The sequence below is a fragment of the Eptatretus burgeri genome, chromosome 2, assembly GCF_056783735.1.
Source record: "Eptatretus burgeri isolate ZD-2024b chromosome 2, Ebu_testis_v1, whole genome shotgun sequence".
In the NCBI taxonomy this organism is placed as follows: Eukaryota; Metazoa; Chordata; class Myxini; order Myxiniformes; family Myxinidae; genus Eptatretus; species Eptatretus burgeri.
Window position 1 is genome coordinate 151314791 of NC_140962.1, and position 16655 is coordinate 151331445.

The 16655-nt window shown below is 45.0% G+C and overlaps 2 protein-coding genes across 13 annotated transcripts in view; one reads left to right on the forward strand and one right to left on the reverse strand.

Moving 5' to 3' along the window:
• LOC147033550 (synapsin-2-like) overlaps window positions 1–16655 on the forward strand; it is a 235970-nt gene that overhangs the window by 130651 nt on the left and 88664 nt on the right. The gene's annotated exons all lie outside the window — the stretch shown is intronic.
• LOC147033551 (metalloproteinase inhibitor 2-like) lies at window positions 31–14949 on the reverse strand. Its single transcript, XM_085856296.1, has 5 exons — window positions 14670–14949; window positions 7095–7177; window positions 6656–6761; window positions 4196–4320; window positions 31–1737 (listed from the first exon to the last, which is right to left on the reverse strand). Exons 1-5 carry the CDS (start codon window positions 14788–14790, stop codon window positions 1567–1569), a joined length of 606 nt encoding a protein of 201 aa, XP_085712422.1. The 5' UTR covers window positions 14791–14949; the 3' UTR covers window positions 31–1566.

The following is a 16655-nucleotide window of genomic DNA, read 5'->3' on the forward strand; positions in this document are numbered from 1 at the left end:
GTCCTCTTCGGAATAACAATGAAGCAAATGACATTTTCATCTCTTTTATTTGTTCAACCTCTATGTCATCCCATAATATTAAAAGTCAATGATCCACCATAAATTGAAATCCCACACGAGACTTTCCAAACTGACAGAGAATGTGCCTCCATCAACAGCAACTTCAAATCCAAGCTCAGCAAAAAACAAAAAAAAATTAAACTGCAAGCTCATAGGAAATGCACATTAAACTCCGGCAGCTCGCAATGCTTTCACGAACGATCTACCTGAGCTGCCAGGTCATCTCGGCAAAGGTGGATCCGTGCGACGATGTCAGATGGAACAGGTCAATGTGCTCGTCTTGGCATGCCACCAACTTAGAGCAGGTGTAACATTTTGCAAAAATAAAAAGCAGCTCTCACCTAACGAATTATCCCCAGGTGTGGCTCGGGCTTTGGAAATAAACCCGCAATACTCATGATCTCCTCTGTACCCCCCAAATGTCCCCATTTCAAGGCTACTGTGATTTTTTCCCATCTCTGCCTCACCTCCTTTCGTTTGTTAGTTTTGTTCCTTTTATTCCTTTTCTGTTTCGTCCCCATGTCCCCCTTCTTCTTTTTCCAGCTCGTGTGCAGCTTGTTCACCTCCCGTGTGTTTTTCTCCCTCTTCCCTTGATCTCACCCTCTCTTCTACTCCGCTGTTGTGTTACCCTCTTTCAAATCTGCTCTAGCCCTTCCCTGAGCCTCGACCATGTACACAAGGGGTGTAGGGTGGGGGGGGGGCTGTGTTTCGAATGGCCTCTTGATGCTGGCGATTTGGCCTTCCAAAAGTTTATGCCGAAACAAGAGTCTAAATTAGGAACCACACGTTACTAATTTAGACTCTTGTTTCGGCATCAACTTCGATTTAGAGATTTAGACTCTTAATTTAGACCCTTTTCCCAAAACATCAAGTTCTTCTCTTTTCCTACAGCAATCAGCACACCTCGATCAACGTCCTGTTCATTTAATCCATTGTTAACAAATAGCGTTGCCTTTACGGGCGACATCTTTTCAAAGGAGTTACTACAATGAGAGATGACAAAACTGCGACCCAGCCAACAAGGAATGACCCTGTCCAGGAAAAAGCACATGATCTCCAAGATGAGAATCGGGCCCACCATGTTGCCCATAACTATAGGGACGTAATAGGATCTCTCATAATCTCTCATAATAAAGAACGTATTCAGAGATACGGAAGCCCCTTCAAGGCCCAAAATAAAAGGACGAGTGGAACCCCGGCCCATGATAAGACCCTTTATCACATTTGTGGAACTATCATTAGTGTGGGCCTGGATAATCACAAAGTAACCATGCAAAATACGTTACAAATGACACTAGGTGTTACAGATCTAGCGCTCAGTAACTTATAGAAGGTGGTCTCATAAAAAATGTGGAATGCCTCATTTTGTTTTTAAATGAAGCTTTATGGAGGTGGAAATTCGAAGAATATAGAAATAATTTATAATCTCGGTGCGGTGGGGGGGGGGGAGGGGGTATGGTCGTGCTCAATGGTAAGGCCGTTCCTGCGAAGGTTCTGGGACCCACGTCAGGGTTCGATGGCGTTTTTCAAACCGACCTGGTTGGGAAACGGGAAGTCGCAGGTCCATTGGCAGGTGCCATCCTTACACGGAAGGCAGGGGAGAGTATTGCCGACATCTTTCCAAAGACATTCCTTTGGGGTTGCTGCTGGGCATGGATGGTTGAGGCACCCTTTGATCTGCACAGGAAGGAAAGGAAGAGATGCAAATAGTGAACGAAAAAAGGTTTGGCAAAGAAAACCTCATCTTTTCATCGACATGACAAAGGCTTCAAACAAAAAAGAAGAAGAAGAAGAAGAAGAAGAAGAAGAAGAAGAAGAAGAAGAAGAAGAAGAAGAAGAAGTGCTACATTTTCTCTACAATTTGGGGCTGTTTTGACCCAGTAAACATTTCTTCTCCTTCCGTATGCAGCACAAGGCTACGGGGTAGCATCATTGGCTGAGGGGTGAGGGTGCAGTTGTGTCACTGATGCAGTGCCCTCTGTAGATTAGGACATTAATTTGTAATTTGTTCAGGGTACCGGTGACAGCTCACCGACTCTTCGCGGAGGACACCGCGGGATTGTTAACATGCACCAAGTAATGCCAGCAGACGGGATGCCCAGTTTCAAGTGGCACACACGCACACATTGATGAATGACATTTACCTGTGAAACACCGGGGTGATAGTTTATAGCCGGGCCAAGATTCAAACCTAGGCTAGACAAACTAGATGTGAGTGTGCATACCTCGAGGCCATCCTGTCAACCCTCTGGAGGACAACAACCAATATCCTAGAACTGCATGACTCAATAGCTTGTAACAGAGCAGACACCTCAGAAGTGAGCTCGCTCCCGACTGAACTGAACTTCCACACCACCGAGTGACTAATGACTCTTTTATGCAATCAATCCCATGAAAAAGTACTTTTGGTGCTCTGAATTCCAACTTCATAAAGTTTGCGGCTCTTCGTAAGAAAGATCTTGAAGGGTCACAATGGACGTTTTTCTTTGAAAATGAACCCAGCTGCATACTATTGTTGATATAACTCTATTCCAACATTAATGTGTAATGACAGACTGGGCTACCAGGACAGGGTATGCACACTCAGCTCAGCTATCTAGACTTGGTTTGAATCCTGGCCCAGCTTTCAACTATCATCCTGGGGTTTTGCAGGCAGGGTGATTCATAGACGTGTGTACCTTATGTGCAATTAAAATGGACCTCAAATCGCGTGCCCAGTCTGCTCGCATTTGGTGGACGTTGAAGGTCCCCTGGTGTTATTGGCGAAAAGTAGGCGAGCTGTCGCCAACAACTTGAAAAAAAATTCACAAAGTCCCGCTCCAACCTATAGGGGTCACTGCACCAGCACCACAGCAGCATTCCAGGCAACAATGCACACCAGCTGCCACATGTGCACACGAAATAACAGAATCATAGACTATTCCCAGTTTCGATAATTATTAATATATTCTCGGGTGGATGGAACAAGAACATCGTTTTTTTTTTTTTTTCTCCTGGAATCCAAGCAATCACTTTGTACTTCCAGATCTAAAGATAGTCAAAAGTCAGTTTTAGACTCTCAACCCACCCAGGACCAACCCCCCCCCCCCACAAATTCCTCAAGATTCACCTTAAGTAACATATGATGGATATCTCAAAGACTAATCATTCCAAACAATTTGGCTGCAGTGGTTCAAATTGCTCACGGTACCATTCGCTTCACTCACATTCTCTTGGCCCTTTCCAATCCTAACATTCATCCCATGGGACGGCCATGACCGTTTAAAAATCGCCGTCGAGACTACAGACTAGAGTCGGCCAACATTACACGAAGCCGGTCCAGGTAACCATCGCTTTCCTGGAGAGGCTTTTTAAATCATTGTCTACCCGCCTGACAACGGAGCAACCTCAATAACCTAAGTATTACTTTGTCGGAATCTACATCCTGCGCCATCTTGTTTTTTTTTTTAGCACTTGAGCACTGTTTTGGAGTCACTTGAAGCTTTTCCAGGAGCAAAAAAATATTCTTCCCAACAATTTAATATCTGTAGCTACACGTACGAATAACCACATTCGGCTTTCCTCGTATGTACTCGAAAATGGAAAGAAATCTGATCCATCCCAAACATTCCCCTCCCTTTCCTGACACCAAATCTTATGCCCAACATTTTCCCCTTGCTGCACGTCAACACTTGTTACCCTCTCCCATTTACCAATTTTTTTTTTCCAACAGTTTTTTTAAGTTAGCACTGAAGTGGGACAGGTGTTGAAGATTAAGCTCCGGGGAAGGAGGAAGAAGAAGGAGGGGAAGGAATGCCTGGAGGATCCCAGTCAATGACTGCAAAACAACATTGAGGTCGTTTTAACAACACCGGTGACACGTCAACGAAAACCATATTACGGTCATTCATCGTCCATTCAACATTTTGCAAATTGACCATTTTCTTTTGGATTGTGTTGTCACTGCAGATCGTTCACCATCGCTTGTTAATCGGATTGGGATACAATGCTGCTGCCATCCGAACATCCAATTTCCTCCATCCCTTTGCATATGTAATATGTGTATGGGTCTTGGTTTCCCTCCAGCTGCCCCCCTCCCCCCCCCCCATTCCTCCACAACTTCTGATTACAAATCACAGCACTTGCATGATCTCACCTTACAGCCGCAGCCCTTCTTGTATAAATGCTCAATGTGGTACTTTTCTGAAACTGTCAGGCGGTTCCATTCCAGTACCAGGTCGCATAACCTGACCATAAATTTCCCTTCGCTATTCACTCTGCCTGTTCACAAAACGGATACAAGGAAATGATGCACATGAAGGACCCATTTCATCTCTCGGAGTAACAGTTCCAAGTCCTCACATTCCTAGGTAGCACCTTGTATAGTTAGGTTGTTCATTCAGTTCAAACGACACTATGGAATCAAAAATATGATGATTTTAACAGGGATCCGTGTTTAAGCATCGTCTTCGGAGGACAAAGCCAGAATGGCGATTCCAGTTTGCGGAATCCTGGGATGTAGTAGATTTAGATTAGAACAATAGAGCTTGCAGAATAAGCCGGGAGCAGGATGGCCACCTTGATGCATGTGGTTATTCAGCAGATTGCACTCTGTTATAAACTACAGCCCAAGTAGGCCAACGTGCTCCTCAAACTTGACTATAAGCTTTGCAATGCAAAAGGATGCCGACCCCGAAAATAAACACAGCTTGGGTGGCAATAAGTGCCGTCACATTGCTGCTCTCACGGAAGGCTACAATGCAAGTAGCCCAGGATTTTATTTTTGTGAACATCTCGTTCTTTCAGATTGATCAAAAGTATCGCATTCAATTCATTTTGAGACCTGCTCCGCTTCATTTCATCGCTTTCCACCGATTCGAATATAGAACCGGCTAAGGAAACCAGATTGCAGAATGGCACCAATTCGCCGATGTCTCATCGAGTCTTGGCATGATCAACGCTTGATGCAGGATGGCAAGGATCTAACAAACAGACTAAACATTCATGCCTGGTACCAAGTAAACTCACCATCGTTGACCCATTAAAACACAAGCCCCACATTCGTTTAAAAAAAAAATAAAAAAAGTAACAACAACCCGCTGATGATGCATCTACCATGAAAGCACGCAGCATGTGAGAACAAGCAAATGCACGAGCATGTACCAAAATTTGTTCAAGGCATTGAAAAAAAAAAATCAGTGCCTAAGGCAGTCTGCAGGGGGTTTGAGTGACTGTTGCACCTGATACAGGTGAGCTTCAGGATGTGGGGTCAAAAGTGATTCTTCACCATTGAGAGATGGGGCCAACAGTGATATGATATTAATAATAATACTTCTTTCACGCCGTAAAGGCGCATAGGACTAACAGGAGGCAGTTTCATTGGCAAGGAGTACAGTCCTGGATGGCCCGTCACTCAGACTCAGGTGACTCCAAATGGTTATTATCTCAGGACACTGGCACTCATTTTCCATCCTCGGAAGGATGACAGGTTGAGTCAACCCGACGTGGTGTTAATCCAACGGTCGACAGAGGCTTGACCTCAGGACTCTTAAGGTCCCAAGATAGCCACCTTAACCGCAAAGCCAAAAATGATATATAGCATGTTATTTCAAAAAGTTAGACGGATTCAGACGAAACTTGATGGGCAAGTTGGGTAGAGGTCAGGAACAAGCTGATTGGATTTTGGTTCAGGTTAAAATGCAGAATCCGGCCTATCAGTGGGATGCAAAACAAACTATTCCACCTGGTGGAGGTATGCGGTCCACCGAGTGTCGTTCTAGTTTAATTGCACTTGAGCATGTCTGCTTCTTGCAGAGCGTTTTATTACTTTAATTCCATATTCAGACAAAGGTGCAGGAGGAGGCTTTCCACTCAAGATGGACAACGTCACGCAGACTCATAAACCTTTAACTTCTGGTCACAATCGACTGAGAGGTGTGAACAACATTGCTTTCAATAACCATGTCCCATGTCCCACCAGCACATCAGAACAGGTGGCTTGAGGTGATTACCCCCTCGCCAAAGGCCATTAACAAGCCACCTGGGTTTTAGTTGTTTTTTGTTTTTTTTAACCGACATTCCATAAGCAAAGATGCACGTTCTCTTGGTACTACTTCAGTCTCCAGACGATTGGAATTAAAATTCCTGATGCTTCTGCCTTCTTTTGAAGTGAAACCAGCATGAGGTTTCAACAGAGAGCTTCAAACAAAGTTCCCTTTGGGTCTTGCGAGATCTGCGGTCGACAGATTGCCTCTCTGGAAAGGAAGGCAGTGTCAATTTATACCGACATCTGCCCACGTTCCCTCGCCCCCAATTGCTCAGAGCCGGCTGTACATCTCGGATCGTCACTTCCAATTGCAAGCAAGCAAGCAGCAAGTGCACACGTGCAATTACCGCGGTTATGCACTCTCCGGCATAATTCAACAAAGGAAAGAACAACAAGTCGACACCAGACAGCTCGTTTAATAATTGCACGCGGTAAGCTCAGCCATGGCTCAGAGCCATTTGCCGCTAAGAGAAAGCAAATTGAAAGTCAAGCCAAATGGTCAACCACCCCACATATCCATGGCAACAGCCCTCCACCGTGCCCGACGGCGCCATGACGGCAAGGCCTTACCTCCCAGCACATATTCCTCGTTTAGCGTGAGATGGATGCCACAAGCGGCACCCGACGATGGTGTGTAGATCTTTATTAGATTCATTTTCCGAGCGAAATGGTAGATCTGTGAGGGGTAGTGGGGAAATCACGAGAGAGAGAGAAAAAATAAGTCAATAAAAACCCAAGAGAGGGCCCAGGTCGCAAGTGATAGTTGCTTGGGCCTACGAGGATTTGACTCCACAAACAACGCCTCGCATAGTCGCACGTCAAAAACACTAATAAGCGAGATCGACACTCAAAGCGTTGTGTGAATGTCAGATTCCTCTGTTTTGTACACACAAAGAGAGAAGAGAAGAGCGCGCACGCACACACACGCACACACACACACACACACACACACACACACACACACACACACACACACACACACACACACACACTAAAGGATATCTCTCACCTTCTTCAGTATTACAGTGTAGCTTCGAAGTGGACGTTGGTCCTGTGATAGTTCTTTATTCTCTTCAACCACAAGCACTCTGACTGCAAGCCGACAAGAAACAGAGAATAGATGAAGACCGCTCGATCGTCCCGATTCAACGGGAATACCTATCACGTCATTTCTCATGGAATCTGATGAGAATCCCAATGCATAATTTCATTATGTTCGCTTCACAGCAGTTTATTCCTGGATTCCATACCATTACCAGTGGAAATCCTGGAAAACCCACTGGTTCAGGGAGTGCCAGCAAGTGGTGCAGAATCTCGGTGCACCGGTCCTTTTGGATGGGGGACAGGTAGGTCCTTTGTCTGAGCAACAGGACTACGTAATAATTACCTGGTTAGGGTTCACCTCGTATTTGGCACTGCTTTGTGTAGCGGAGGTAGAGAGATATTGGGAAAAATGATGTTTTTTCTTTGTTTTTGTTTTTTATAGAGTAGGAAACTCTGCCGAGTTTTGATTATTCAGGAATACCTGTGCATGCATTCCCGATTTGATGCAAACTTGGATTTACCTGTTTTCGTGTTCTCATCTGAGAACGTAGCTCATGATGTCCCAATACAAGTCTTTCAACGTCCGTGTGTTACATGCAAGGTGCAAAGTCAAATCCACACAGGTCATTACCACCTGCATTCTGTCCAATACATGGTGTCTGCCACCTACAAACCTGTCTGTGACCCAAGGTAACAGATATAGGGGGCAGCCAGGACAATCAAGACAACTACCTCAGGTCATGCCCCATCCATACTCATCTCTTCTACCCCACATTATCCCATTTTCCAGGTTATTGTCATTTCCCACCCTCTCCTTCAGAACACAGCAACCTGTGGCTCCAGGAGACTGTATGCATAAAACACGTGACAGATAGTGCAGCAGACTCCTCAACACCTAACACTTGATGGAGGGGAGGTTGCCTTGTCCCATTCCTTTGTTCTGCTCATTAACATTGCAGGATTCGCCGGCACAGTCACATCATGTCATCTGGCAAAGCTGTGAGAACCAGTGCTCAACCCTCCGCACTGAGACCCAGACTTGACGACGTCTTTTTAGACAATAGACTCGACAGAGATTTACTGTTGCTAAGATGACCGTTCAAGTACAAAGTCTCATTTTTGTCTGACAATGTGTGCGATACGTTTACATTTCTTCACACAAGAGCAAGGCCTTCATTTTCGCCTAATTTAGCGCCAAAACATATCCAGCTTAATCACTTGGCCAATTGGAGGATCGCATCAGAGGATATGGCTGACAATGCTGGAAAATTTGATTCAAATCCCATACACGCTGTTGATTTGCCCATTGCATCCCAATGAAGAAGAAGAAGAAGAAGACGATGACGAAGAAGATTTGTTGCGGGGCTGGGTATCGGCTGCGAGCACGACCACCAGATGGAGCTGCAGGGTCGACTCCGCCTATCACCCGGAATGTATACGTCGTCCCCCGGATAACTCCGGAGCCGACGGGTCCTCTATCAGACCGAACGCGCCAATAGATAGACCACGTGGGGTATGGTCGATTGCCAATTTCAATTTACCTAAATACCCATGTGGTCCAAACTACCGGGGAAATTCACCCTCGGCCGACTTTGTCCGAATTGAGTCGCTATCGCCGACTCGGATCCGGCGTAACCGAGCGGAATTACCAAAGTCGTGCCGGACCAAATGAACAATTTGCCGACCCAAACGGCCGTACTAATCCTCACACACGCGTCATGTCGAACCAATGAAAGAAACACAAAATGAGCTGATACATTTAACAAGAGGGGATATTTATTCACAATAATGGGGGAGGAGGGGAGCACGCAAGAGGCAGGGTTAAACCGAATATCAAGCAAGGCAAATAATATACAGGCAAAAGCACTTAACATTTCACTACTTATCAGATGGGCCCGCGGACACACACACACACACACACACACACACGAAGTGGTGGCTAACGCCTTTATTAGGACCTTCAGCCCGGAGGATAGTCGAGCTGAAGACCAGGGTCTAACTTGGACCTATCCGCCTCGTGCGGTCTTCAGGCTGACTCGGTCCGGTGAGAGGCGAGCCGAACCCGGCCTCCCTGACTCCGCTCGGTGCCTGTCCTTGCCACCAAACCTTGACTCAGTTCTCTCCGGCGACGACAGGCAACCCTTCCGGCTCCGGTGGCAGATGGTCCCTCTTAAGCTCAATCCTCAGGAGGAGAAGGAGGAAGAAGACGCTCAAGATGGCCATGACCAGCCCAGACCTCTCTGGCCACGACGACAATGACGACGACGGGAATGCTCTCAAGATGAACGCTCCTTCCTCGCTTTTCGCTTCCTCTCTTCCTTTTCCGCTTGCTTCCCCTTTATGCGCTCCAGCACGCTCGACCCTCCCCCTCCCCGGCGCGCAGGGAAAATCCCGGGGAAGAGGGTTGACGTTGTTTTCTCCAAAACCACTCCAACGGTCGTTTCTGTTTTCGTCGCTGCAGAACCGCCCTAATGGCTGTTTCTGTTTTCATCGCTGCAGAACCACCCCAACAATCTCTTTCTGTTTTCGTCGCTGAAAATGAAGTTTTCCCAACTATAAAAAATAAATCACAGCGCATTTACATTGATTTACCCATTAGACAAGGGATGGGAAGCTATCTATGAAACACATACTTACCGAAATAACTGAGCTTGAGGAACCTGGATGTTGTGTGCTCATGGTTTCCAGATTCGCAACAGATTGTCCAACATGAGATTTATGTTCAAACTCATCCACAAGACCAATACCACAAAAACAAAAACAAAAATTTTAATTTGTTTACTGTATTATTATCACAGTAGTAATAAAAGCATCCATTTATTCTCTTACATTTCAAACACTCAGAACCGGTAACGACGATCTTTCATTTTTCAGTTTAGATAAGGTGAAAGGTCGAGCTTAAAAGGAGGTAAAAGTATCCACTTTGGCAAATCCTTTCCCCAGCAGTGCAACGTCTTTGTTGGTGGGGCAGAAAATGGAGATGTAATTATCCTGCGGCTTCAAAGGAAGACATTGTCCGTCCAAACCGAGAGGAATTGTCCGCACTTCGGAGATGAGCTTGTATTGGGACAAGATCCGTCCATTAACGTTTGACTCAAGCTTGGAGGTAGCAAGTCAATTCTGTCAAAAATTCCGAGATGAGTAGCTGCTCAGTTGGTAGGACCTCATTGGGGATTTTAAGTTGTCTTCTGGAATAGCGATGCAGACTTTAAATTAGGCTACTACTTGCCCAGGTACAACGTTTCGACCACAGAGTGGTCTTCACCGGGGATCGTGCACCAGGTTTTGGGTATCTCCCAAGAGTCACGTTAGGCATCACATGACTGCAGTCACGATTTCTCCTCCCTGTTGAGAGGACACTCAACATGATGCCTCTGCAGTCTCGGGTGACTGCCACTCAGTTGTCAAATGCCTGATGTAGCCATGCCTGCTCTTCAGCTATCGTACACGGTGGTGACTTCTGGTTTGAAAGTTTCTTCCGTCATCTAAAGTTTGAAAGCATGGAATGTCATCCAAATTAGAAAACCGATATCATATATATGTTTGACCATGCAGGGCTTCCTGGAGATCATTAATGAGCCAGCTGGATATTTTTTATCTAACATTGTAAGAGCGAAATGGTCATTCTGCCGACACAATGCTCAGTTGCTCGAAATTTCGAGTCCCATTCCTCAATATTGATATATGAGGGAAATCTCTGAGATACTAATCCAGCATCCTCACCAGGAAGCTGCCACCATACCCCTAAACATGCCATTTCCATGTTGGTAGTGCTGTTAGCATCGAGATTTACCAATGAACTCTTTGTAATGCTAGAGCTAAGAAGGTGGTGTTCCATATTAAATTTGGTGATATTCAATCTCATCACCTTCCCAGGGCATTTCCACTATTGATCGCCACCTTGGTTCTTGCACACTTCGGCACAAACTGCATCAGACGCATCCAGCATATAATCAGGGCCATCGATGTGCCTAATTATAAGATGCATTGCTTACCATTGCACTCTTGGTAACCCTAGAGCTAAGGAGGTGGTGTTACCAATTGAATTTGGCAACGTTCAACGTCATCACCTCGCCACGGCATTTCCACTATCGGTCGCCATCTTGGTTCTTGCACACTTTGTACAAACTGCATCAGACACATCCAGAAAATAACCGGGACCATCTGCGTACCGATTGCATACACCCACAGTTATCATCAACATGATAACTGGAACTATCGGGGATGCCCTCTTTGTGGTGGTTGTACCCCCAATGCAAGCGGGGGGGGGCAAATCTTCCCCATTAGTCCCTGATGCCCAGATTTATCAGGGCAAGGCAGTCACAGTCAGTGCCGATTGGTCCCCATGAACTGGCCCATTGTGTCTGTCTGTCTGTCTGTCTGTCTCTGTCTCACTCTAACTGTGTCATGGCCCTGATTTTGTGAAGTCAGGGGTACACCACCCGAGATGTTTGGGATCTCTGGGTCACTCATGGGAGATCAATCGGTTGTCTCCGTGCTGTGGGCTTGATTGGGAGAACTGTCCGGGGGCTATTCAACAACAACAACAACAACAACAACAACAACATGATAACTTTTGTACAAACCAAGACTTCAGTTTCACTCACAACACTCTTTCAATGGAATTTGGGTGGGCGGTGAGAAATGTTTTGACGAGACTCTCTCAGACCAGCTTAAAATGTTTTGATTATGGAGAAAAGTTTTGCAAACACTGTTGCACTTGGAATTGAGAGTTTTGTGAGGATCAAGCTCATCTGCCTGAATAGCTGTGCTAATGTGCACACAGCAATCCATGTCCGACGAACTCTTGTGGGAATAGAAATCTTTCCTTTGGTTTGGTTTTCTTGACCTTCACATGTAATGCACGCTAAGCCGGTGTTTATTTTGATGAAAGAAGAGGTTTACAACCCATCAAACAGCATTTTGTCCACGTTTGGCCGAGAACCATGTGACGCAACAAGGGGCAAGGCAGAAACTTCAAAATCTCACGGATGATCAATTTCTTTTTCCATTGGCATTTTGCGACCTGGATATCCCAGGGTCTACTACTTGTTCAGCCCCAGGTGATTTTCCAGCTTTTTAACCGGCTCTATTCTGGTCTCGCTTTTTCGACTCTGCCACCTCCTTGTGCAGTCTACCAGAAATCCTCTCCTTGTTACTTTCTAAATGCCTAAACTTGACACTTACATTCATTCATTCATCTTTCTCTTCTCTCACCCATGGAATGTAATCCAAATGTGTGTTATCTCATGCTCTTCACTCCAGGATTTCAAGTTTGCTGCTCATTGCCACTTCATTCTATCTCTATCCCTCTAACCCTCTCCCCCTCTCCCCCTCTCCCCCTCTCCCCTCTCCCCTCTCCCTCTCCCCCTCCCCCTCTCCCCTCCCCCCTCTCCCTCTCCCCCTCTCCCTCTCTCTCTCTCTCTCTCTCTCTCTCTCTCTCTCTCTCTCTCTCTCTCTCTCTCTCTCTCTCTCTCTCTCTCTCTCCTTTGCTACACTCACCGAGGTCCCGTCCCCTCTCACTTGCAACTCCTTCCCTCATGCCGTGTTGCATCCGTACATTCTTTTCTTCTCCCCACTTTGTCTGGTGCACCCTGTTTTTGTTTCTTTCTTTGCCTGCTCTTTCACCAGCCTCGACACGTTCACTTAAAATAAAATGAATAACGAGAAGGACACTCGGTAGAGGCGTAGAGCGCATGCCTCTGCCATGTAATGCCTGATCCATGAGAACACATGAAGCCCAATACATTTTTGAAATATCATGCTATATATCGTTTTTGGCCCTATCTCTCAATGGTGATGAATCACTCAAAAATGTTATTAGTCGGATCCAGGTCTTCACCAAAATCTAATCAGTTCGTCCTTGTCACACACCCAGCCTGTCCAGCAAGTTTTGTCCGAATCTGTCCACAACTTTTTGAGATATCCTGCACAAAGACAGACAAACAGATAGACAAACATACAAACAAGCAGTCATAGACTGGTACTTAAGAAATCATCAACTTGACCTCTGACGTTGTCTAATAAAAGCTGTCTCGAGAGAAGGTAGCGACGCAAACCAGAAGTTTCTACAATGATTCTGTACCAAACCTCTCATGAAACATCCGGTTTTTACCAGAATTTCGACAACCGAGTGTTAAGCATACTTAACCGTTACCAAAATTGAAGACAGGATTGAAATAGACTTTAAAACGAGCGCGTAATGCCATGTGTTACAATCCCCCTCATTAGCATAATCTTCAGTTAAGCCTCAGACACGACACCCGACATAAATCTTATAAAACATCCGATTTTTACCAGAATTTTGACAACTGAGTGTTAAGCATACTTAACCGTTACCAAAAGTGTAAACAGAATTGCGATCCGAGTTAAAACGAACTCGTACCATCGACCGAAGCAAAAATCTCCATTTCTCCAAGCAATTATTTAATATTATTTTATCAAAGTCACAAAACCGTAATATTCGGCCATCCACCAACAATCTTTACATAATCCGATGGCTTAGCGAGTCAGGCATGCGACGATAACCTTTATTGGGATAAAAAAAATGACTTTTAAACACCATCTTTATCGAAAACACCATCAGCGCGCACACGCAAAACCTTTGCGTGACTCAACGCCGCATCTGCTCGAGCGCGCTGCACCACGTGACGAGCCGTGACGCGGCGAGTGAAATATTTTTTATACAATCTTGAAACGTCTCCAAAACATCCGATTTTTACCAGAATTTCGACAACCAAGTTTTAAGCGTCCGAAGCGATTGCAAAAACCGAAGACAAAATTAAAATTGAAGTTAAAACGAACTCGTAACGTCGACCGAAGCAAAAATACTCCATTTTTCCACATGATTTTACGGAATTATGTTTGACCTCACCGTGACCTTGACCTTTGACCGATTTTGACCAAAATCTAATCAGCGCTAGCCATCACCCTCCTGAATCACGTGGTGTAATTTGACATTGGTAGCTTATTCCGTTCTCGAGTTATCGTGCCTACAAACAAACACACACACACAAACAAACAAACACACAAACAGAGGACGGAAGTCATCAATATACTTATGAAATCTTTATATTTCGTAAGTAACAAACAGACATAAAGGGGTGAAAACATAACCTTCTTCACCTTCAGTGGTGGAGGTAAAAATAATAACGGCAACATCTTAAAAGCAAAGTCTTCGGGTTTTTGTTATGATTATCATGCATTGTACGTTGCTTGTAGTTTTGGTAAGCATTCCGGCGATGCGGTTCACCTTAGGGGATCTGTACTTTCAGGTACTCCGAGAAATTTTCCATCTCTGAAGTTTCCAGATGCTGTTCAAACGACACCAACTCCTCAGACCTGTACTAATTTTAGTCTTTGATGTGTTAACGCATTTTAATTACCTAGTTTCCATTTAGGTAAAAAAATTGCATTGATAATCAAATGGTTCATGCACTTAAAGACTTGGGAACACAATTGCACATGGAATTCGAGAAAAATTTGGAAACGTTTTCAGAAAGTTTAATGCGAGGAAGCAAAGTTTGAGCTCAAGCCTTACCAATGTCAGATGAGCAGAATTTCACCTGTCGGTGAGTCGGATAGCAGGAGCACGCCTGGGCCATTTGCTGATGGAGGCAGAGCACGCATATCGCCAAAAGGAAAGCCAAAGATCCTGGCATTGCTGGTCTTGCTCTGGGCTGCGGAGAGACTCGGGAATGGGTCGAAGCGAAAATAGGTAAGAGAATGAAATTAGAGTAGAGATTCTATACCCAAGCACCGAGAGGCTCACCTCTTTCCTGAAAACATCTTTCACTCCGATACTTTTATACTTTTGACCACACCCCTTAAAAGTTATCCCGGCCAATTGCGTTCCAAGCATGGGACGAGGAGATCGTCCCGATCGACACTCCCAACATCTCTCTTACAAACCCACTCCACCCGCCTCCATCCACAAGGGTTCCGAAACAATATGTACGTAATGCACCGTTGAGTTTCGTGGTCATCTATTTATTACGTACGTGGTCGAATTTTGACTACGCATGGCCCCTACCCTCCAATCACCGTATGCTCCCCATTTTCCTTCCCCTCCTGGTATATCATACAAATACATATATATGCGTATGTAATAAATAGATATGGTACCTCCTACGATAATTATCAACACAATGACCTAAATGAGCGGATTACATTGGAAAGCTGTCATCAAACACTCCCACAAGGTGTGACGCTGACTCATTGGATATATTATTGGATTGGTGTTGAGATAATATTGGTGTAAAAGTATTACAACACCAAAAAAATTTCACTCTTTCATCAAACTGATCAATCCCTGTCTCATGGACTTGAATCACCATATACAGGGACCTTTTTAAAGATGTGCAGACATCGCATCTTCTGCTTCTTCTTTCTTATTCTTCTGCGTCTTCTTCTGCTTCGTCATTCATGGCCACAATTATTCCCACATTCTTGAACGTTTGGAGGGGGAAGTTTTTGGCTCAAGTCTTTCATGAATCGGCTGTCCAGGCCTGACACTCGACTAACTAGTTGGGACAGCTCATAACGTGCCGTCGAGTCCCTCCTGGTTGATCAGTTAGCCTGATGTCCCTCCCTTTGGTTGAAAAGCACAATGAAAGGTGAATTGAAGGTTCTTGCTTTGAACCATTAACCTGCTACCTTTTTCAACACAAATTCCTGGCTAAGTAATAGAATCACTCATTAATGGCAATTTAAGTGCCTTGAAATTGATCGCAAACATAGCATTCCTGCATTTTCCCATATCTCTTGCACCTCATCATCATCACTGTATACAAACTGGGTCACCTGTCTAAATTTTTGGCTACTTCGAACTCGAACACTTTCAAACTCCAGAGGAAACGGACATCCCGAGAGTAACCGCCACCCCCCAATCAGTTGATGGGTGCAAGATTCCTTCCTTAGGTTCGGTGGTTATTTTGCACCATCGCACCCACATTTCTATCCCACTCCTGCACACCAAAAGTCTCCCCCTACCCCTCCTGCATTTCTCATGAGATTCTCATCAAACCTCACACGAGCAGCTGTGTTTGCAGTCATGGCGACAAAATACACTTTCACTTGTGGTTGAAGGCACCAATTCGTTCACTTTCTGGTCTTTGGGTTTATAGTCACACCGTTGCATCATCCAAAGCGGTCACACATGAGCTGCAAAGAAGTTTCCTCATTTCCTCGACTCGGTGCAAGTAATGCTGATCATTCATCGTGCAATGTTCGTGTGACTCCGTTATGTTTCAGATGTGCAAGGGGAAACGGTGGAGTGTTTGTAAAATGATCACATTTTCTTGTGGAAGTGAAAAAAAATTTGTTTTGTGACGCGATCAAAGATGGCCAACTGGCGGCCATTTTAGTTGTAAAAAAAAAAAAAGCGGTATCAAAAACGTCCTCAACCATTTCTCAGACATGCGTTTACCGATCTTATTCAAACTTGGCAGGTAGATATCGAATGATGGCTTACACATGGAAGTCATCTTTTTTTCGAGATCAGATCCAAGATGGCCGACCGGTGGCC

Coding starts and splice junctions, on each gene's coding strand:
- LOC147033551 (XM_085856296.1), bottom strand. CDS start 14,790: ATGCCAGGATCTTTGGCTTTCCTTTTGGCGATATGCGTGCTCTGCCTC. Junction 4,321..6,655: donor CGAGGAATATGTGCTGGGAG/GTAAGGCCTTGC, acceptor TTTTGTGAACAG/GCAGAGTGAATAGCGAAGGG. Junction 1,738..4,195: donor AGAAGGGCTGCGGCTGTAAG/GTGAGATCATGC, acceptor CTTCCTGTGCAG/ATCAAAGGGTGCCTCAACCA.